This window comes from Cavia porcellus, unplaced genomic scaffold (assembly GCF_034190915.1).
Source record: "Cavia porcellus strain 051 isolate PalLab524CR breed Dunkin Hartley unplaced genomic scaffold, mCavPor4.1 scaffold_23, whole genome shotgun sequence".
Taxonomy (NCBI): Eukaryota; Metazoa; Chordata; class Mammalia; order Rodentia; family Caviidae; genus Cavia; species Cavia porcellus.
In genome coordinates, this window is record NW_026947506.1 from 42145798 (window position 1) to 42168874 (window position 23077).

Sequence of the window (23077 nt, forward strand, 5' to 3'; positions counted from 1 at the left end):
ACTGAGCAAAAACAACAACCCAATGCTGATTGTCCTGGGCACATCCCAGCTTTTGCTGAAGAGGTAGACAGGATCCCTTCTGTGGCTTTACAGAAGATGCCTGGTGTGACAACTCAGAAGAGAGCAAAGTCCTGTGGCCACCACCTAATGGTGTGAGGCTTCAGAGTCCCACTGCCCTGCCTCTGCTCCCACCACACCAGAATGGAAAGTATCCCCCAGAGACCAATCTGAACCCTCTTCCTTAGAGACAGTAGGAGGTCAGTATTTGGAGGTTGTCTGGCCTTAGGTCATCACTCTAGATTTTCTGATAAATGTTCTCCTTTTGGTTCTCACCAGAAGGTCGGAACATGTGTTGGTAGGACAGGTTGGACTTTTCCCAAGAGGAGTCACATCTACCTTTAAGGTAGCAAAGGTGTTACGGTTGGAGCAGAGATTGAGTTAGGTTGAGTCTGGCTTAGAGTTCATTATAATCACCTAAGCAGCAGAACGTGAACACTCAGCTGCTGAAGAGAGGCAGTGCCCTCTCAGCACTCTGGGAGACGGGGCAGGAAGATCTCAAGTTTGAGCCCCACCTGGGCAACTTAACAAGACCTTGTCTCAAAAAGTAGTTCAGTGCAAAGGCCCTGGGTTCAATCCTCAGTGCTAACAAAAAGGTAGTGCCAACCCTACTGTGTGGCTTGGTGCTTTGGAGCCACATGTTTATCTGGAAAGCATGTCCTGCCTTCCTCACAAGGTTTCTCAGCATCCTGGAGATAATGCAGAGGAAAGCTTTTTAGTAAAGACTACAAGGAACAAGGGACAAAAGCAATCCCATAATCCTTGTTCTTCCCGCAAACCTGGCATCCACAGATTGGAACGGGAATGTCCTGCACACAGATAGCATTCTACTGGAATTAGATAAGGTACCTTTACATAGCCACTGTGTATATGAAATGGGGATTCTGTTTGCTTGCATTTCGGGAAAACTGGATCATGGTTGTGCAAAGCCATCTATAAGGGATTGGGGGTAGGTGAGAGACGCTGAGCTGAGTTGGAGTCTGGATTTCACGAGGTCAGGAACCACGCTAGACTTCTAAACTGGGAGGACTCATGAGGAAAGTTATTAGTTCACCTTTCGCCCCGTGGTGCCAGGGCTGTCCTCTGTCCCAGATCTGTCTGCCTTATTTGGGGTTACTTGTGATCCAGAGCAGAGGCAGGGCGAGTTTTGTAGTAGTGTGGCTGTGAGATGTGGTGCCTGCTGTGTCAACAGAATAAGAGGAAGGAATGCGGAGGATGTGGTGGGGAGAGCAGCATCCTTGGCATTGCCAGGGTGTGGCAAGTGCTTCCCGACTGTCACGGGACAGACGGGTCACTGACGAATCCGCTGTGTAAGAGATATGGAACTGGGTGATGAGAGGTTCCTCTATCTTGAGGAACTTGAGGTCACTGGAGCAAAGCTGCTGTGTGTCACAGTGAAGGAGGAGACCAGCTAACCTTTGCAGGGACAGCTCGGGGATGGAGAGTGGCAGAAAGCACATGGAGGGAAGAGGGGAAGTTGGGCAATGCTGCTGCTCAGGGAGGACTTAGCCCTTACACACCAGCTCTCCGTCCAGAAGGCTTTCCCTGGAAGCCCCAGCAAGAGGTGTGGCTCAGACTTTAGCAAGGAGTCAAGCTGTACGTCCTATGAGCCTGCCCCTGGCCTGGCCTTAGGCAAGGTGATGCACCAGAAGAGCAACTGGGTTGTGCTATTACAGTGCTCTGGTTATTCCAGTGAATGTGATCTTGTAGCTCCGAGTACTCTGGCCAAGACTTCCCCGTAATAGGAGGAACAGCCCTGAGGAACAGCCAGCTTCTCCTTTTTCCCTGAGACCTAGTCAAGCCTCTTAACCTGTGCCCTATACTCCAGGGCCTTCTGGTGTCCTATGTGGGCACCCCAAGGCATCACAGCAGTCTTGTCATGGAGCGAGGCAGCTGGCATATGGGGACATAGAAAAACTGCAAGACCTGCATGAGAAACGAGGTTGTTCAAGTCCACATGGGCCCTGGTTTTAAAGTGGAGTGACAAGGCTGTGATGGGGGACATGGTGGAAGGGGAATCCTGAGCCATGATGATGACAGATGAGGCTGTGTGGGCAACAGAAAGACCTTGGCTCCATCTTTCTGGGCACATGGGAACAAGGCCTTGCAGGGAGGCCAGGGGCTCCTTTCTGTCACTGACTGTGGGAAGGGGCTGTGTTTTCTGATCCAGAGGCACTGGGAGGTTGGGTTGGCTGGGAGGGAGGTGGAGTCCCGCAGCCAGAGTGTAAGGAATACATGAAGCGAGGAGATGGGAGGTGGCCTGTGAAGGCCTTGGGGCTGGGGCACTAAGTGTGAAGAGTGGGAGACCCTTCTAAGGGGGAGGCTGCCCCTATTTTGTGCCTCACACAAGTCAGAAGCCATGACCAAAGGGGAGACTTATGACTGGGGAATGAAGGGCAAGGGTAAGGGACCTTGTTCTGTGGAAGGAAGCTCGCTCTACAGGGGTTGATGAGCATCCAGCATGATTTCCAGGAAAATGGCAGCTCTGACAGAAGAGGCAGTCATGGCAACCCCTGCTCAGTCAATAGGGACCCTTCTCTGTCTGGGAAAGAAGGAAATACTCATGGGGGTCCAGGAGGAAGGGGAAAGGGAGAGAAGTAGAACTGGTTAGAAGTCCTGACCTAAGTCCTCATACGTAAGGGACACCCACTTCCTCTCAGGCCACTCCTCTCGGATTTTGCCTCCATGATGTATCTGTTGCCCAGGTCACCAGTAACATTGGTTGTCACAGACCATGACTTGCACTCAGACTCTGTCACACACCCACTCTAGCCTGAAGTGCTCTGAGAGGCCCCCAACATGCCTGCCCCCTTCCTCTAGGACTGTGTTGACCAGTCTCTGTCCTGGTCCCCATGTCTCCCTGGCTTGGGAGGGAATGTCCACATCCCCATCGGAGCCTGTTGTGCACATGGCCTTGATGTCATCTCTAACCTGTAATTCCTGAACTCTGTGTCCAGCTGACCCTTTCCCTGCCTTCCCAGTTGCTTCTAGAACAAAATACCTGGGTAATTTTTGAACAGCAGTCATTTATTTCTCACAGTTCTAGAGACCAGAAGTCCCAGATAAAACAGCAACAGACTTGTCTGATGAGGGCCCCACTCTATATCACAAATGCCACCTTCTCTCTGTGCCTCACAAAAGGCAGATAGACTCCCTGGGGTCTCTTGTGAAGACTGATCCCATGAAGACTCTCATGCCCTAGTCACCTCCTAAAGACCCAGCGTCAATACTGCACTACAGAGTTGGGTTTCAACATGAGGATACGTGGGCACAGATTCTCAGATTTAATCACACAGAGCCACATTTCCGTCTTTGTGCTGCTTCAACTCATGAGGGGGAATGAAAGAGCAAGTGAGCACATACACAAGATGGAAAACACAGGGAGTAGTCCCATCTTGTAGCAGCTCACTCCTATTAACTCATCTAGTTCCCATGAGATTAGCCCAGTCCCTGGGAATGGCACTAATCCCTCTAACGACCTATTAACTTCTTAATGGTCCCGTACCTTTCAGTACCTGGACGTCAGGAATCAAGTTCATCATATTTTTGGCAGGGGACAAACCACACCTAAACTATAGCAAGTATCCCTGAGGCCCCTCCATCTGGACACTCCCTCCTTCCTCTCCCTCTGCTCCAGCCCTGCTGGATTCTTGCTGCTCCTCACGCACACACCCTGCCCACTCTGGCCTCAGGACTTCAGCTTGCTCTTCCTTGTGATATGAATGCTACTCCCAACTATCCGCATGGCTCGTTTGTCACTCCCACAGAGCCCTGCTCAAACATGACCATCCCACGTGAAACTGCAACTTCCTGATCCCCATGCCCTCAGTGGCTTCCTTTGTGCCTCATTTTCCACTCAGCAGCAGCTGTGTTCACCTGATCTACTGTGTTTACTTGTTGGGTCTGGGCCTCTCTCGCTCCACTGGCGCACATCCCATGAGAGCTTTTGTCTGTCTTGTTTGCTGCTGTACCCCAGTGCCTACAGGACACTGTAGGCCCATGCAAAACACTGACTGGATGAAGTGTAAGAAAAATTTAAAAGATGAGGTCTCCGCCTCTTGGGATCAAAAGGTCAAGGGGCCGTAACCATTTGGCATGAGTGCTGCCTTTCTGCTGAGCACCTCAGCCCAGGTCATGCATCAGGACCTGCTTCCAAAAGCTCCCATCCACCTGTCAACAAACCTGGCTTCTTTATTTTGAATGCCAGATTTATGGAGGTAAAATTTACATGCAGTAAAATTCACCATGTAACTTGACAGCCACAGATGGGTGACCTGTATGCAGCTTGTTCCATCACCTCACTTTTCCTCAGTATCCCTTTAGTACCAGCCTGGCTGTCTCCAATCTCCAGCCCCTGGCATCACTGATTCTGTTTCTTTCTACAGTTCTGACCTCTCTAGACATCATATAAATTGTCTTGTGTAGTCTGTGGCCTTTGAGGCTGGCTTCTTTCACTTGACACAGTGCTTTTGAGAGTCATCCACAGTGTTGCAAGGATCAATAGTCATTCCGTTTTTACTGCTGAGTAGTGTCCTGTGCTTGGCTTCCCTGCTGATGATGTATCCCCTGCTTGCAGGGCATGGAGCTGTTTGCAGTCAAGGGAGACAAATACAGCACCAGCTTCTTCTCATTTGTTCTCAAGGGTCCTCCTTCCGGTCTTTGAGGATTTCCATCTTCCAGGTGTGGGAATTGAGATCTGTGAAGCTCTCTGCACCCTTTCTTTTCCATCATCCCTGCCCCACACACTTTCCCTGATTTATCCTATCTGACTTCATGGTTCACACTTCACCATCCCAGTTCGTTTCCATTGTATACACCTGCCTTATTTATATTTCCTGTGGAAAAGGAAATCCAGAGCTGAGTGTGTTCCGGTCAGCCCTCTTCATCCCTGTATGTCAGCAGATGCCACCAGCTGCATATGGACAGTGTAGACAGGCATGTGATAGTTGTGTCCATGCTGAACATGTGCCGGGTTTTCTTTCTGTCCTTACTCCCTAATGTGCAGTGTAACAACTATTTACACAACATTTACATGGTGTCAGCAATTGTAAGTCACCCAGAAATGGTTTCAAGTACACAGGCAGTTGTGTAGGTTCTATGCAAATACTATGCCATTTTATATAAGCACATGAACATCCTCAAATTTTGTGTCCCTGGGAGTCCTGGAACTTGTTCCCCAGGATACAAAGAGGTGACTGTGTCTGGGGCCCAGCAGAAGCTCTGGCACATGGCAAGACCAATCTGTCCTCCATGTGTGATTGAAAGCTGTAAAAATAAAATAAAATAAAAATAAAAAAAGAGGCGAGATGGGGAGACATGGGGAACTAGCTCACATTCTAGATAATATTAATCAGTTGGTGTCATTCAAAAGGAAATCAGCTTTCTAAATTTTTATTATACAGTGGCCACATCATCCTATTAACAGAATCATTGGGGTAAATGTTTCCCCACCCCTTCTCATGTCCAGGTAGATTCCATCCTGCTTTTCACTCACATCATTCTATCACTGTCCTCCAGAGCTGCCTACCATTGCTTGCAGCATTGAGAAGATCCATTCCTTTTTTTTTTTTTTTTTTTTTTTTAATTTAAGGAGAAAAGAAAAGAAAAAAAAAACAGTGAAGGGGTACAAGTTATACAGATTTACAGAAGAAAAAAATGTGCGGTAGGAGGTCACTAGTTAATGGATTACATATTGCCATCTTAGAAATAATTGTTCAAGTCACAAAATTAAAGCTTGTAGAGTGGACATTCCAACAATGATACTGCAAACAGTTCTGTTCACTGATCCAATAAAACTCTGTGATATCATTTTCTATCTCATACATTTAAATATACATGCAGTTATATAGTTTAGAGCACTTTCTTTTCCTCTCTTTTGTACTGTGACTATTACACATTTTGGGTTTCATTGCTCCCACAGTGAGAAGATCCATTCCTATGCCTTGTTTGTATATTCCCTGATAAACTGAGGCTAGAGGACACACACCTACCCCTACCCCTGATCATTTTCATCTAGCAGATGTTACAAGAGACTTTGTTCATGATGGATATTCAGACTCACACCATGAAGCAGTGGTCTAGAACAGTGACAGTGAACTGTTTAGCACTGAAACTGCAACCTCACACCCACATACCACGAAGTGCCAACACTGCAACTAACCCTAAACACTGAGGTTTTAAATTACAGAAACAGCTCATCCATTAACATCTCTTGTCTTAAAAGAAAAACAACATGCAGGCCATAGGTTTGCCACCACCAGTCTAGAGCATAATAAAGAAGCAAAGTCAGCCTCTTGTGACTTATTTTGGTGAACTCATGATAGTACCTGGTGACTGGTGCCTCTTTCTGGAATATCTTCTGGTGTCTGGGTGCCACTCCTGTCCCGGCCATCCTGCTGTGATCCAGATGATGACTTGCTCATCACCATTGCTATCTCTCACATGGACCCCTGCCACAAGCCCTGGATCATTCAGCGCCAGGCACCCCTGTGATCTCCCAGCTCACTTTAGCCTCTGGTTTTCTCTTTCATTGTTTTTTCTGCCCTTTTTGGTTCAGTCATTCTGTTGTTGTTGTTATTATTACTATTGGTATTGGAACTCGAACTCAGGACCTTGTGTTTACCAGGCAGGTGCTTATGCAACTGAGTAAATCTCCAGCCCTCAAAGTCATTCTAGAGAGAAAAGATCAAAGTAAAATAGAAGTATATGGTCACCATTAGCTGAAAGCAGCGCAGCCATCCTTTTGTCATTCTTTGGCTTTTTGTGCAATCCTGTACTGCATTGGGTACCCGGCACACTGTCTGTTTCAGGGTTTAGCTTTGTGGCTCTCATTGTTCTGTACCATTCATAGGCCCGTAGGCCTGGGCTGGTTTCTTTTCTTCCTGAAGTACTTTGGATTTGCATGGTCAGAGGAGAAGGAAGGACAGAACACAAGGAAGAAGGGCAGTCTTTGTCCCACTGTTAACAGTTGGCCTTTGAGGACAAGGTCCACTTGCTAGTGGCGTCCAGCCCAGTGTCCTGTATCCAGTTACGCTCTGTCTGTCCATCACAGTTTGTGAGACACTCACCCTGGGGTTGTGCAGCAGGCAGCCCCACGCCATGTAGTGGCCCTGCCCTGCATACAGAAGTTGTTTTTTTAATGGCAGTTTCTCAGTGATGCCATCACGTTTTTATTTTGATAAAATATAAATAACATGAAGTCCTTATCTTAATCAATCAAGTGTACAGTTTGATAGCTTTTGGTACTTTCGCAATGTCATGCAGTTGTCATAACAGAATATTTTCCCAAGAGAAAACCCTTACCCTTTCCAACAAGGTTCACAACCACAGTCTGCCTTCTGTCTCTATGAATTTGCGGGCTGTGGATATGTCATATCCACAGAACCATACATGTCACATTTTATTCTGGTTTCTTCCATTTAGCATGTTCTTAAGGTCCACTTACCTTGTAACATGTATTGCTGCTTCATGTGTGTGGTGAAATACACCTGCCATAAAATTTACCATTCTAACCACTTCTAAATGGGCAGTTTGCTGGCATTAAACACATTACTTAACCATCACCACTGTCCATGTCCCAAACCTTCTCATCTGTCCACACCCAAATGCTGAACCTATTAATCAGTAACCCCCAGTTCTCCTAGGCCCTGGTAATTACTGTTCTACTTTCTTTCTCTAGATATGTCACATGAGTACAATCACACACAGTCTTCATCCTTCTGTGACTGGTGTATTTCACATAGTGTAATGTCCCCAGAGTTCATCTATGTTATAGTGTGGGTTAAAATGTCTTTCCAGGGGTTTAGCTCAGTGGCATAAGTACCTGCCTGGCAAGTGCAAGATCGTGAGTTCAATCCCTGGTACCAAAAAAAAAAGTCTTTCTTTTAAGGCTGAATATTTCACTGCACACATACCCCATGTCTATCTTCCCTTCCATTACAAAACCATAGAGTAGTGCCTTTTGGGGGTAAACTTTTAGAAATCTTCCTGAACCTGATGATACACTTTTTCATCATCCATCCAGAAGTTAGGGAGCAAAGGGGGAGCCGTGATCCTAATTTTAGTAGTCCTCAGTTTATGAGGCAAAGAGCAAAGGCAAACAAAATACTAACATACAAAACCACTATTACCTTGGGCCACCATAACACAGGCTGGGTTACTTAAGCAGCTGACATTTATATCTCATATCCTGGAGAGAGCAAGCGTGAGGATCCTCATCCTAGCCTGCAGACAGTGGTTTCCTTGCCACATCCTTAGCTGGGGGAGAAAGAGCAAGCAGGCAAGAGCCCTGACCCCATCCTGGGGCCCCATCCTTGTAATCTCACCTAAATTTAATCATCTCCCAAAGTTCCCACATCCAGATAAGGCTTTAGCGTCAGACTTTGGAAGGGACATAATTCAGCCTTATATAAAAAGTATTAGCTATGAGAAGCCTAGCTAAGTAGTAAAGGAGCAGAAGAAAGAACAGCTGGATGTGTAAGTTAGGGTAGCTCACACTGAGGTAGCAAGATTTTTCACTGAGGAGAGAGAAAAAGAAATGAGATTTGGGAACAGAGAGGATGGCGCATGCTAGACGGGAAATATGACAGCCTGCTAGTGAGGCACACAACGCAGGCCGAGCTGATGAAGATGTTCTGTGAGTCCTGGGAAGATGGCCCTGCTTCATCCTCCTGCGTCTGCATGCCAGGAGCAGTGTGTACTAGGGAACAGCAGGGCAAATCCCTACCCTCAGAGCTCACGCTTCAGCAAAGAGAGACAAACAAATGATCAAACAAGGGAATTTGACCCTCTATGGGAAACAACCAGAGTGCTGTGAGTTGTGATATACAGAGAGACTGCAGGACAAGGACTGTGGGAGATGGTTTGGATTGAGAAGCCAGGTCTGGGTATTTGAACATCCTTAGAGTTCCTCTCATCAGGCAGACAGGGTTGGGTGCCTGTTTTACAAGGATTGTCCCAGCTGCTGGGTAGAGAGGCGTGGGGAAGGGCAGTCCCACTGCATAGCAGTCTTGGTGGCCCAGTGGAGAGGAAAAGGTGGTTTGGCTTGGGTGGAAGCACTGAGAAATGGAGAGGTTTGGGAGCTGGAACAGATGGCACTCCTGATGGATGGGGTGGGAGTGTTGGGTCAAGGACGGCCGTCCAGGGTGACCTCTAGGTAGGTGATGAGGCTGAAGCTGGTTGGTGTTGTGAGAATGAGAGGGAAGGGGAGTTTGGCAGAAGGGGCTATGTGCTGGTCAGGTCAGGATTCAAAGCCACTGGCCTAGACACGATCCTTAAGGAACGAGTGTAGGTAGACGGATATCTGCAATGAGCTGTGGAGGACAGGGACAGTTTGTGCTGGACTGCGAGACGTTTCTGACTGGGCACAGCGAAGGACCAGGAGGTCTTGGATAGACCTGGCTTTGAGTTCTGGCTCTACTTCTCTGTGGCTCCACTTTTGGTGCTGGGGACAAACCCATGGCCTGGTGCCTGCTGAGCACCCAGTCTTCCCACTGACCCTGCCCCAGATCCCATCTGTGCTGCTTGGGGCAACTTGATTTGGGAGACATATGGAGGGAGGGATAGATTACCTGCCCTCCAGGGCCCAAGGGTGGGTCTGGCACTGCCTGGTAGGAGCCAGGGGGCTCAGGCCAGGGGTAGCTGCTGCCACCACACCATTAAACTGGTGACAACTACAGATGGTCCATGCTTAGTATGGTTCCATTTTCATTTTTTTGACATCACAGTGGTGCGAAAGCACCTCTATACAACCATCCTGCTTTTTACTTCCATTTCAGTTTTCAATAAACTACATGAGAATCAGTACTTTGTTATACAATAGACTTTGCCCAGCTTTAAGAGATTTTTTTTGGCGGGGGGGGGGGGGACAAAGTCTTACTCTGTGGTCCAGGTCAGCCTTGCACTCACTAGGTAGCCCAGTCTGGCCTTAAGCTTTTGGCATTTCTGCCTCTGCCTCCTGAGGGCTGGGATCACAGGCATATGACACCACACTTAGCCACACTTTGTCCAGCTTTGGGCTAATGTAAGATGTTGAAAACATGTAAAGATGGATAGGCTAACCTGCGACACTCAGTAGCGAGGGGTATTAAGTGCATTTGTCTTCTGTTTTCTTCTCTTTTAAATAGTGTCTTGCTATGTAGTTCAGGCTGGCATTGAACTCATCATACTGACATCAGCTAACATCAAACTTGCAGTGATTTTCCTGCCTCAACCTCTGCAGTCTGGAATTACAGGCGTGCACCACACACCCTGCTCACTAAACACATTCTCTACTTAGCATATTTTGAATTAATGATAGTTTTATTGAAATGTGACCCTGTCATAATTTAAGGGACATGTATACTCTGTTTTTATTTCCGATCAAGATAAAAATTTCAGGACCCCCCCCCAACAAATTAAAACAAGAAAAAAGATTTTTAAAAAAAGAATTTCAGACCTTGATGTCACCAAATGTCAGGTGTCACAGCTAAGACTGGCACAGTCTCTGTGGTGGAAGGTACCCTGCCGCAGGAGGCTGTGTGTCACCCTCTGTGCCTTGCTTGTCTCTTCACATGTCACAGACTCATCAGATCTCAGCTTGGGCTGAACTCTCTGTCATCCTAGCTCAGGTGCAGTGTCCTAGCTTTTCCCCTGAGCTGCCCACCTGTGTTGTGACACTGTGTGCCGCAGTGGACTTTGTGTACTGTTTCTCTGTTCTAGTCACACTTTCCTGTTCCCTCACTGGCAGTTCCACCCCCTGTCCCCCGGAGCTAAGGGCCCACGCATGGGACCTCTCAGGATCAGGAACTTGAGGAGGAAGATGCTCTGGGCCCTGAGCATGAGGGGTTTGGTTCATGGGTGTAGAGAGTCATAGCAGGAATGCAGGCTGTAGGGGAGGAGGGCCGAGAGCACAGACCCCGTGTCCCCTAGCCTGTTTCCCACCAGCGTCCAAGACTAGTGGTTCCTAGTCAGTGACCCAGCCCTGGGATGAGCAGCCAACACTGAGGCCGCAGGCAGCAGCCACCTAGGCCTTCCCTTGAACGAACGGCTCCCTTCTCTGCCTGAGTTCATTTTCTGTTGTCATATCAATGCGGGAGACTGGGTTACTTATAAAGGAAAGAAGCATAGTTAGTGCGTGGCACTCAGAGGCCAGGAGGACCAACGGCAAGGGCCAGCATCCCACAAGGGCGTAATGCTGTTTCCCCTCATGGTAGACAGTAGCAGGGCAAGTGGGCATGTGTAGAAGAGGCCAGATGTCAGTCCCTTTTAATGACCAAATTACCTCTTAAGGCCCCACATCCCAACACCACCAGCGGCAATCAGATTTCAACTGGAGTTTCCAGAGGGACAGACCATAGTGCAGTGTGTGCTCTTTATGTTTCTTTTTCTTCTTTTTCTGCTTTCTCCTCCTACCAGGGCCCTCTTGTGGTCCCTCACCTCAGGGCAGCCACCCCCACACAGGGCACATCCTTTCCTCCCGCCCCAGCATGGAACCTTTGCAAGCCAGCCCAGCCTTGGCAGCCCAAGAGTTGGGGCACTGCCAGGAGCTGTGTGCATGAACGGGCAGTGCCCAGCTGGCCCCACAGGCCAGCCTAGGACCTACTCCTCCAAGAAGCAAATCTCAAAAGGGCAGCCATTGGTCACAGCCCAACTGGGCTGTCCCCAGGGAGTAGGATGGGGGAGGTGAGGGGGGAGGAGGAGGGAGGGGCTGGGAGAAAGCCGCCCTTCCTGTGGTGCCTGCTGCTAATTGGCTCTCTGGGGCAGCTTGGGACACGGGGGCCAGCTGGGGCAGGAAGTGGCACACAATGCTGCTCTTTCAGGGCGACTGCGCTGATCTGGTCTCAGGTCCCGTGTGACTCCAGGGAAAGCTGGAGGACAGCCTGTTCTCAGAGGATGTTCTCTAACCTAGACCCCCCTCCAGAGGTGAGCCACTGAGCCCCAAGCTGCCACCCCCTGCACTTGGGGCACCACTCCCCCAGGCATTGAATGCCTGGAGAAGGGTGGGACCAGTTCAGATCCAGTGATTTCCTCTAGAGTCTGGGACTTCAGGGACAGGAGCATTCTCTGAGCAGCTGGGGTCACATGTGGGACTCTTAGGGTATTTAGGGGACAGCAAAACCTGGGGCCTGAGCAAGCTGTGGGCCTGTGGGGACAGAGAAGCAGGATCCCTACTCTCTGGACTTAATCTTAGAGGAGAGGGAAGGCAGGATACTAAGTATCAAACACATTAAAAGACTTCAGAATTAACAAAAGGAAAAAAGAAAAACAAATGATTGGCCTAGGTAGTTTAGTAAGTGCAAAAAAATGTGCAATGGGCTGTGCTCTGAAAATGGGTAGATGCATGCAGTATAGGATAGGATGCAGAGGTAGGATCCCAGGTGCAAGATGTTCAGGGACCAGGTCCTAGCAGATTTTTGCCCTGGAAACCTGGAGGCAGGTGACATTCCTAGGGCCTTAGGTGATATGTATTTGCTTAAGACCTATGCTCAGCCCTGCCCAGTATGCTGAGCCCCACCTTTGTCACTGAAGCTGGGCCGTAGCCTCCAACCGCGGGACAGCCTGTGCCTAGCTATGTCCACAGAAGTAACGATGATGGGCACGCTGGTTGCAGTAAGAAGCTTCCAGGAGCCACCTAGCCATAGGAGGAAACATGGAGGCCAGTGGGGCTCACAGGTTCCTGGAGCAGCAGCTTTAGGAAGCACTTCTGTCAGATGATAGACTAGGCCCTTGTCACTTGGACTCATTGTGGCAGCCAGTGACTCTGATGCCCACACAGATGTCCCATGCTTCTCTTAGGGCATGAAGAAGTAACTGCTCACCGGACAGATGAAGGGCATTTGTCTGATTCTTCACCTGTTCAAGAGCCTTTAGAGCCAGGGATTGAGCTCAGTGGTGTAAGCACCTGCCTGGCAAGTGCAATGTCATGAGTACTATCCCTGGTTCCAAGAAAAAAAAAAAAAAAAAGATGAATTAAGAGCTTAATTCTGGTGGAGAAAAAAAAAAACAAATAAATATTAACTTTCTAGGGGCTGAGGGTTTAGCTCAGTGGCATAAGCGCCTGCCTGGCAAGTGTGAGGTCATGAGTTCAATCCCAGGTACCAAAAAAAAAAAAGAAAGAAAGAAAGAGCCTTGAGGACCCCCAGTACCAGCTCAAGAGCCCTGTGGACCCCAGTACCTTTCATGTCACAACTCCTTTCCCCAACATCCTTGACCTTTAAAATAGTCGAAAGTAGGAAGGGACCTAGAAATCACCTAATTCAGTGTGAGCCTGTAAGTCTTTTTCAGTCCCCTGGAGTAATGACTTAGTGGCAAGGTGATTCTTTGTCCAGGATTTATCTACTTCAGAATAATCCAAGGCGCTGGGGCTTCAGTGGTATAGAGCAGGGGTCTAAAAACCGTAGCTGTCCATCCCCCACCTGTTGTACAGCCTCATTCACTTGTGTATCCACTCAGTCTTCAGTGGCAGAATCAGATCATTGTGATAGAAACTATGTAGCCCGCAAAGCCTCAAATATTTACTGATAATTACTATTTACAGAAAAAAAGGCTGGCCCTGGTCCATAGCAAACAAATGCATAATGGTTGATGCTAGATGACTCTTCATGTTTGTGTGTGTTTGGACTTTTCCATATTGAAAGGTTAAGAAAACACTTTGACCCTAGTAGTCACTTCACTTCCAGAAGTCTATGCCATGGAAAGAAAACCATCTGTTAGTTACTAAGGCTGTCTGGGTGTGTGTGCACGCGCGCACACGCCTGTCTGTCTATTTCTGTGTGTCTGTGTATCTGTGTGTCTGTGTTTATGTGTCTATGTCTGTGTGTTTACTAAATAGTTTACAGTGGGGGGAGAAACTGGGAGTGATTGATTGTCTACCTGTACAGGAAAATGAACATAAATTATCTCCACCCACACTGGGGAACAGTATGTTGGCCCTTTAAAGGATGAAGTAGAGGTTTGGAGTTTACTTGAAGAATGTTGATGAGATATTTTCCAACAGCAAATGCAAGATAGGAGAGTCTATATGCCCTGATGCCATGTTCCTAGAATGATGGCAGAATTCCCCACTTAGTATGTAGGAGAGTGTGTGTGTTTGTGTGTGTGCATGCACATGCGTGTGCATGCATACACACATGCATGAGTAGGAACCCTAACAGGTTTTTGATGGGGGTTAGGAGTGATTAATGTCTGTGAAAAGGAATCAAGCAAAGTTTTAGAAAGAAAAAATTTCCACTATATAGTGAACAGCCTACACGATAGGATTCCGTTTATGTGTTTGTGTGAATTTTATTCATGCATGTGTGTCATTAAATTTATGAGAATTATAGCTGGACACAGCTTTACCCAGCCGTAGTACATGTAATTCCAGCCTTTCAGGAGGCTGAGGCAGAAGGATTACAAGTTTGGGTATCACCTTGGCAATTTAGTCAGACTGTCTCAAAAAATACAAAGGGCTATGGATATAGCTCAGCATACCCTGGTTTTAATCCCCAGTGTGATAAGAATAAATAAGCAAATAAGTAATTTTAGAAAGGGATTGTGAAGACATGTTTTTAATGTCTTTTGATAGAATGAAGGAGAGAAAAGGAAATTTATCAAGGAGTTAAAAATGCCCAAGAATGAGAAAGTGAGCAACTGGAGTGGCAGCCAGGGAAGGCCCCATGCAAGGTTTTCGAGGTGACAGGGGCAGCTGGATGGTCTCAGACCACATTCGCTCCCTGACATCAGCACCCCTTCCTCCTGCTCCCCAAGGAATAATGTTTCCCTGGAGGATGAAAAGCCTCCCTTTGTGTGAACTTTAATTGCCATGTTGTTGTGCCAAGTGAATGAGTGGCAGGCGGGTGCAGCAGCTGTGCACAACCAATGCCAGGCAGCAAAGCCTGCTCCATCCAGGACCACCAGGACCAGCTGGCCTGGGAGCGCTGCCCACCTCTGCCCCAGCTGGGTGCCCGCAGAGGAACCAGCCTCCCTTGGCAGAGGGGGTCTGCAAGGAAAGGAGCATCGGAGGAGGAGGGAGGGGCAGGCCGTCGCAGGATCTCAGCCCCTCTCAGAGGCTTATTCATCATATCCTCCTTTCTCCTCCCCCCTTCTTGTTTTGCAGACTGTCAGCATCAATAAGGCCATTAATACGCAGGAAGTGGCCGTGAAGGAAAAACATGCCAGAAATATCCTTTTGGATGTTGGGGAAGGCTGGCCCCGTGGAGGTCAAGTCATGGGGACTGAAGTCAGGAGAAGCTCTTGCATGGCCATAGGAGGGAACCCCTTCCTGGCCAGGTGCCTGCAGGCTGGAGCAGCTTCCGGTGGCAGCTGCAGGCTGTCCAAGAGCACTGGCTTAGAGCACACGGACATCAGGGTGGGAAGGACCCACAAGGCCATGGAGCCCAGTCCTTTCAGCTTGCCTTAGAGAGCGCTCCCAGGGCTCACATCTGTGCTTCTGCATTTTGCCCATACAACCACATTGACCAAACCCAAGGGACACAGTGATGTCCCATCTCCTGAGCTTGAAAGATTAAAAAGAAGCCTCAGCTACAGTTAAATTGAGCCAGGGGTCGACAGGCAAGTAAGTCCCACCTTGTGAGCAGGCATGGCCTGTGCCATTGTGCCTGAGGAAACTGATGGCTTAAAAGTCCTCCCAGGCCACCACACTGAGTCAGCCATCATGAGACCATCACTATATAAGGGGTACAGACTGATGGGCTCCCTGGGATCTGCCCTGTGATCCTCTGGATTCAGAGGACTAGATCCCTGAAGGCTGATGGAAAAAGACCCCAGTGGGACAGACTGCAGAACCCCTGGAGGCTGGCATCATTGGCCATGGGAAACCTCTGCTTGCCTGGGCTTATGCAGGTCACTTTGCCCCAGCAGTTAGAGCACAGCTGCTTGTCCCTAAGCTGCCAGCGTTGGCCCCTGGAGGAGACCTGTCAGGTTAGAGGGCCAGAGACAGAAAGCGCTGCTCCCCATGGTGCACCTCTTGTGGGGGCTGTCCTCTGGTTGGAATTAGTATGTTACTATGGTTACTATGGGGGCTTTGGAATCTCTGCGGTAATGCAGAAGCCTGATCCAGTAGTGAGGCTGGCCAGTGCCTAGTTCCTTTCTCCCCAGAAATGTTGCTGAGCCAGGCTTGTTTTGCTCACCATGCAATATGCCAATCACTGAAAGGATGGGTTTTGGGGAAGAGCTCGTTCATGAGGTAGTCACAGTTACAAAGACAGGAGAGCAGCTCTCAACTGCCCCCCAAGGGATGGGATTGAAAGGTATTTATAGGATAAAGAAGTAGAGTAGTCGAAGGCATGGGGACTAGTTATTGGAAGAAGCAGAGTAAGGCAATCAATAATCCGGTCATAGGTAATCACACCCACGGCTTCTGATAGGAGGCATGTTCTGAGTATGCTTTCTGGGTAGAGTGTTGGTGCTGTGACCCAAGTGAAGGGGTCAATAGTTTCAACTGATTTGAGCTAGACAAGACTACCTCCTAATTCCTAAAAAAAGATTTAACCAAGCCAGATGTGGGGGCAGACATCTATAATCCCAGCACTCTGGGAGACTGAGGCAGGAGGATCACAAGGTTCAGCCCAGCCTAGTCAATTTAGCAATTTAATGAGATTTTTGTCTATAAATAAATAAATAGGCTGGGAATGTAGCTTAGTGTAAAAGTCCTAGGTTTAATCCCTTGTAACAGAACAAGACAAAACCATTAATTTGACCATAGAGATGTGAGCAAAGATACCATAAGTGAATACTTTATCATTTAGCTAAGCAACTTCTAAGATCAGGGATGAAAATAAGTAACTAGAAGCAAGTAAAGCTAGAGGTTTCAGTTTTTCCTTGGAGCTCAGAAGGCCCAGTCAGTCTCTTTACTGCAGCACACTCCATTCCCTTGCCAGGATTAAAGATACAGAGTCCTTGTTTTAAGTGGCCCAGTAGAAGGCTCAGTCCTGACCCCTCCTGGCTGAGGATGTGTGGTCAGTCTGCTTGGAGCTGAGTGGCAGAGGCTGAGGACCTCCTCAGGCTGGGGCTTAGGCCTTCAGAGGGAGGGTGCCTGGGATGGATGTGGCGACTCCAGAAGATTCCAGAACCCACTTGAGGCTCCCTGCTGGCTCTGAGACCTTATTTAGGGTCATGGATCCTCAGTTAAGATTTCCAATTAAAGAGTTTGAGAGAGAAGATTGACAATTTCTATATGTGGACAGATGTCAAAAACATCAGCTCCAGGGGCTGGGGATTTAGGTAAGCGGCATAAGCACCTGCCTTGCAAGCAGCAGTCATGAATTCGATCCCTGGTACTGATAAAAAGGAAAAAGACAAAAGTAAAAAATAAAAAAAATCAGCTCCTTATGATACAGGTTTAAAATGCCCAGTTAAAAAGATGAAAAACATCCTTTATCAGTTCTTTTAGCAGCTCTTCTGGATCCCAACTAAAGAAGCACTAATGGTCTGACTGCAGAAATGCTGTTCAGTCTATCGCAGATCCCAGCGTGGGAACAGGCTGTTCCCCTTCCATGGTGTCCACTCCTGAAGGGCCTGGGACTGAGTCTTATTTAATAGTTTTCTCCATGGGCACCTGTCATAAGACCTGACAAATACCTGGGGGTCATAAAAAGGCTTATAAAACTGAAGAACGCTGGGCAGCTCTCCTGGCTTCTCTCAGAGTCAGGATGCCAGCTGGCTCCAGAGCTTTGTGGCAAATGTGTAGACAGTGGCTGCTGGACACAGGGAAGGGCAGAGTAGGCAGCTGTGCCTCCTGCCTGCTCTGTCTCATCTCAGAGTAGACCCAAAGTGTGTATTTCTAAGTGATTTGAGAAATTGCTCCAACACCAAAAGGTGATTTTAGCTTCTCAACCCAAAAACCTGTGTTCACAGCCACCCTCTCAGAATGACAGTTTCATCCACGGAAGGAGCTTTGTGGCACCTTTAGCTCAGGAACAAAACAACATGTGTTCCAGATGAGTCATTGCTCTCTGACCCTAGGAGAGTCGTTTTTCGACACCAGGCTCCTCACCAGTGCCTGGATGAAGAGGCTTCGAGTCTGAGGAAGGAGCTTGCTCAGGGCTGATGGTGCTTGGTAAAGGGGCCTTGAGGCCTCATTAAGCAAAGACTCATGGAAACCTCTTCTTCAGAGTTGGCTTGCTAATGACTGAAATCTGAATGCTGAACCACAAACCACGCAAAGCCAGATGGACACTTTGGAGCTCCAATGGCACAGTCGCTTAGCACACAGTGCCTACACAGATGGACATTTATTACATGCTGACTGCAGCAGGTGATCTGCAGGTAGTGTGTGCATTTGGATTTGGGTCTGGAAAGCAGTGGCCCCACGTTCCCACATGCAGGCATCAGAGGTCCCTGAAGGAAGCCAGACAGATTGATGGAAGAGTTGGGGGCTGTAGGCATTTCAAGACTGCAGGAAGAGAATTTTAGACAGGAACTTTGAAAGGAGCAAGTAGAGTTGCCTGACTGGTGAGGGTTTGTAGGTGCTGCCAGGAAGAGGACCCCAGAGAATCAACCAATCAGAGTGGAGGACTCCTCCGCATCATCCAGGGTCTGAGATAGAGCAGTGGAGCACACCCTCTTGCATTCAATGCTTGCTTGCAGTACTAAAGCTAGATCCCAGGGCTCCATGCCTGCTAGGCAAGGGCTCTGCCATTGAGCTACAGCCCCAGCCCTCATCCTCACTTAATAATTTCCAAGAAAGCATTCTGAGATGGTGTCATGTGTTGTTAGAATGTTACCTGTGTTAATAAAATGTCGTGTTAATAAAACGTTATTCCCCAAGGGTCCCCTTACCCACGTGGTACCCAGAGGAGGGCAAGCCAAGATTGATTCTGGCCCTGAGGACATTTGTACAAGTTAGGAAAAAAATATCAAGATGCTTCTGTCCCTGAGGAAATTTTCGCACAAGATGGATTGCACCAGAAAAGGGCATTTTATTGCCATCAGCTCAAAAATTGTCAGAATGAACACTCTGATCTTTGGGCCTTAGCAATGAGTAATGTCCCGAGTGCCCCCACCCCCTCAAAAGTAGCACCATGTGACCTAAGTAGCTGCCAGACCCTCCTCAGTGACCAGTTGCTAATGTGTCCTGGGTGTTAGTGGCCTACGGCAGGGCCCACACCTTTGCTTTCCATGACTCGCCTCACCGTGCATCCTGGGCACCCACCACGAGAAAGGAGCTCAGACCTTTTGGTCCGTCGTCAACCGGCTGCCTCTCTCCAGCAATGCCATGCTCTGCTGGAAGTTCTGCCACGTCTTCCACAAGCTGCTCCGTGACGGACACCCAAATGTAAGTTTCTAGGGCACAGGGGAGGCCAAGGAGCCAGAGAAGCTGTGGGGAAAGTGACTGCCGGGACACAAGGTTGGTGGTCCACTGCCAGACCCTTCTCTCGCCCTCTGGGTTACCAGAGAAGTAAATGCACCTGTTCTGATCGGCCTACCCAGGCCCAGCTAGACTGACCTCTGACTATCCCTTCTTTTCCCTTATGGCTGTCCTCTTCCTTCTGCAGGTTCTAAAGGACTCCCTGAGATACAAAAACGAATTGAGTGACATGAGCAGAATGTGGGTGAGTTTGAAGATGGGTCCAGGAGCCCCAAAACAAGGACTATGGGATGGCACAAATTCCTCTCTTGGCAAGCTTATTTAGAATTCCTCCCGTGTGCATCAGGAAGAGGCTTAGGATGACACCAGAGAGTACCGCCATGTCTGCTATCTTTCTTGAGTACCTGGAAGCTGCAGAAAAGTTCCAGGGCCTTGAGCCTCTCCTGCCAGTGGAACTGCATGTCTCAAAGCTGTTCAGGCTTAGCACGGACATTGCCAGAGTTTTTCCTTGGGGACACAGGAAATTGAGAATTAGCATTTTTAATTTTTAATGCCAATCCCCATTTTCTCCCCCTAGCTGGGGATTTTCAGTGCCTTAGAATGAGGGGGAGGGTACATGGCAATATTAAAATCACTCACACTCCTAGATCCCTCTGGAGTCTGATGGCTGAGGTTACATGTGTGGGGCAGGGATGCTCCATCCCATGAAGCACCTCCTGACTGTGGAAAGATGTTTTCCGTCTGCTGACTGACAGCCGCTACTTCAGCCTTTCCATTTGGTCTTACCCTGTATCCAGCACTCACGAATTACTTAGTTCAATGTGCTCATAAATGAGAATAGGTACAGAAAGAGAAAGTGGTTTATCCTGAAATCACAAGGCCTATTACCTGAGACTTGACCCCCAGTTCTTCCCTATGATCTATACAGCTATGGAATTTTCCTAGGATATCTTTTTCCATTCTTTTTTTTTTTCTTTCTTTCTTTTTAAAAAGACAAGATCTCACTATATAGTTCAAGCTGGCCTTGAACTCACAGCAATACTCCTGCCTCAGCCTCCCCACTATTGGGACTATAGGCATGCACCACCGTGTCAGACCATTCTTTTTTTTTCAACTTGCCAATATTTTCACATTAAAGGAATGTTTTATAAATAGTATTTACTGTAGTTGAGTTTTCGTTTTGGTTTCATTTTTGAAATGAGATCTTGCTATGTTACTCAGGTTGGCCAAGAAGCAATTTTGTTTTCTGTTGTATTCAAGATGGCAGTCTTGCTGGGATTTAGCTCAGTGGCATAAACACTTGCCTTGCAAGTGCACAGTTGTGAGTCTGATCCGCAGTTCAAAAAAAAAAAAATCCCAAGATGGCAATCTTGGTCTTTTAACTAGGCATTTGGGCCATTTACATTTATTATAGCACAGGATATATTTAGATTTATATCCCATTGGTTTGGGGGGCATTTTTTTATTTGGTTTGATTTAGGATTCTTTTTGGTGCTACACATTGAACCCTAGGCCTCTACCACTAAGCCACACCCTAAAGCCCCCACGTTTCTCATATTATCTTGCGCTTTTCTATTTGTCTCCTTTGTTTTTATTTTTATTCTACTACTCTGATTCTTTGCTTTAATATGGATTGATTGGGATTTCTTATTCTGTTTTTCTCTTTATTGTTGGAACATTTTTAAAAATCTGTTTTATAATAACTACAAAATACTTGCTTACTTATCAAGGTCTAAATTTCTGTCTGTTTCCTGTAGAACACAAAGACATTAGTATTCTAATAGCATTCACTCTCTCAGTTTGTGCATTATTATTATGTTTCTGTTTGAAGTTATTATTTTATTTTGTACACTTCTCAGACCTTTCACTTGGGCTTACTTTCTGCCTGAATTAATTCTGTTAGAACTTTCTATACTGAGCGCCTGCACTGAGCGTCTGCTAGTGACAGACACATGTTTCTTATGTGAGAAAGTCTTTGTTTCAATCCTATTTATGGAAGATGTCTGCCCTGATTTAGAATTCTAGGCCAACAATTCTTTTCTCTCAGCACATGAAGAACAGTATTCCACCGTCTTTCCACTGACCTCCAGCTTCCGTTGTTTTCTTGGAAGTCAGCTGTGAGACTCACCATTGTGCCTTTGAAGTTAATCTGCAATTTTTCTCTGGTCATTTTTTGTTATTGTTGTTGCAATACAGAGGATTGAACCCAAAGCTTTCACACTGAGCTACATCCCCAGTACATTTTTAAATTTCTGTTGTGAGATAGAGTTTGGCTAAATTGCCCAGGATAGGCTCAAATTTCTGACACTTCTGCCTCAGCATCCTATAGTTTTGGGATTCGGATTATAGGTAGTAATCTCTGTGCCCAGCAGCTATTTTTAGTATCTTTTATCAATTAAGAACACTTCTGATTGTCAGTTCAAATACTGACTTTGCATAAGTCTTTCCCAAAACGAAAAACAAAAAGTTGCTTTCACTTCTGAGACCTTGGTTAGAATTTTGTCAGTGACTTGTACCTTGTTGTTAAGGTGCTGTATTGTTTTGTTTCTACCAATTTGTCTCTGCCGCAATCTGGGTAATTTCATCAGATCCAGATTTCAATTTACTTACTCTTTCTTCATCTGGGGCTAGCCTGTTGTTAAATTCTTCATAAAGTTTCCAATTAGTGTATTTTTCATTGCTTTCAATACATTTTTTTTGTTTTTGTTATTTGTCTTGGTATCTTTACAATTTTTATGCCCTACAAATACTTTGAAACAATCTCCTATATTTAGATATAACAAACTTAGTTATTTCAGATACTACTGTTTTTGTATTTTTGTTTGATTTGGTTTGATTTTTGAGTCAGGGTCTTGCTATTTAGTTCAGGCTGACTTTTGAACTGCTTGCGTAGCCCAGGCTGACCTCAAACTCATGGCAGTCCTCCTGTCTCAGCCTCCTAAGTGCTAGAATTACAGGCATGTATTACTTTTTATAATTCTGTTATCAGAAGTCCTTAGAAGTCTGTCTCTACCATCTGGCATTTCTAGTGAATTTTACTCATGCTTTGTAGTTTCCTTTGTACTTGATTATTTTTTACTGTGAGCTCCTTGTTTTCCTTGAGATATTACTTATGGAAATTCTTTGAAGTCTGTAACAAAGCAGGTTCCTCCAGAGAGATTTGGTATTTGTTTCTGTTAAGATCACTCTAAATTAAATTCTCAGCTGGAGGTTTTATGAATTCTGAGAAGATCCTCTTGAGGCCTGGCTCATAGGTCTAATTCTTGGGAGCATATTTTCTTTCCCTCTGATCATCAGAACATTCTAAGGCCATGAATGCTTCTCTATGATCCTCAGGGAGGAATTCTTCCATACAGGAATGCCAGGGGTTGTGTGCATGTGCATGTGTGTACGTGCATATGTACACGCATATGTAATTTTCAGTTTAACCTTACTTCCCTTGTACCCAAAAGCAGTCTCCTGACCCTTTCACTTAATTCTTCCACCAGGGCAAGCTAGAGCCCTACTCTCTGGCCCTTGAGGCTCAGGAGACCTATGTTTTAGTAGTTTTCAGTAGGAAAGTCAAACCAAGTTCCTAACCTGCCTTGTTATTCAAGCCTTAATGCCTTTCTTCATGTGCAGTTCTGTCTTAGTCACTTTCTGACACAATTTCCAACACCCTCAACTTAAAGGGGGAGAGGTTTAGTTTGGTTCACCTTTTTTAGAGGTTTTAGTTGATAGTCAGCCAGCTCC

General features: G+C 47.0%; 1 protein-coding gene across 5 annotated transcripts in view; it reads left to right on the forward strand.

The window, feature by feature from the left end:
* The window catches only part of Hip1 (huntingtin interacting protein 1), a 152179-nt gene that overhangs the window by 84404 nt on the left and 44698 nt on the right, over positions 1-23077 (forward strand). For 3 of the 5 annotated variants that reach the window (XM_003470091.5, XM_005003670.4, XM_063234297.1), the window contains exons 2-4: positions 15134-15197; positions 19170-19312; positions 19533-19589. In XM_003470091.5, coding sequence (XP_003470139.1) covers positions 15134-15197; positions 19170-19312; positions 19533-19589 — 264 coding nt within the window. Of the gene's footprint in view, positions 1-11791; positions 11959-15133; positions 15198-19169; positions 19313-19532; positions 19590-23077 lie in introns of those variants that run through there. The other 2 variants (XM_063234296.1, XM_005003669.4) reach the window with 2 other exon arrangements.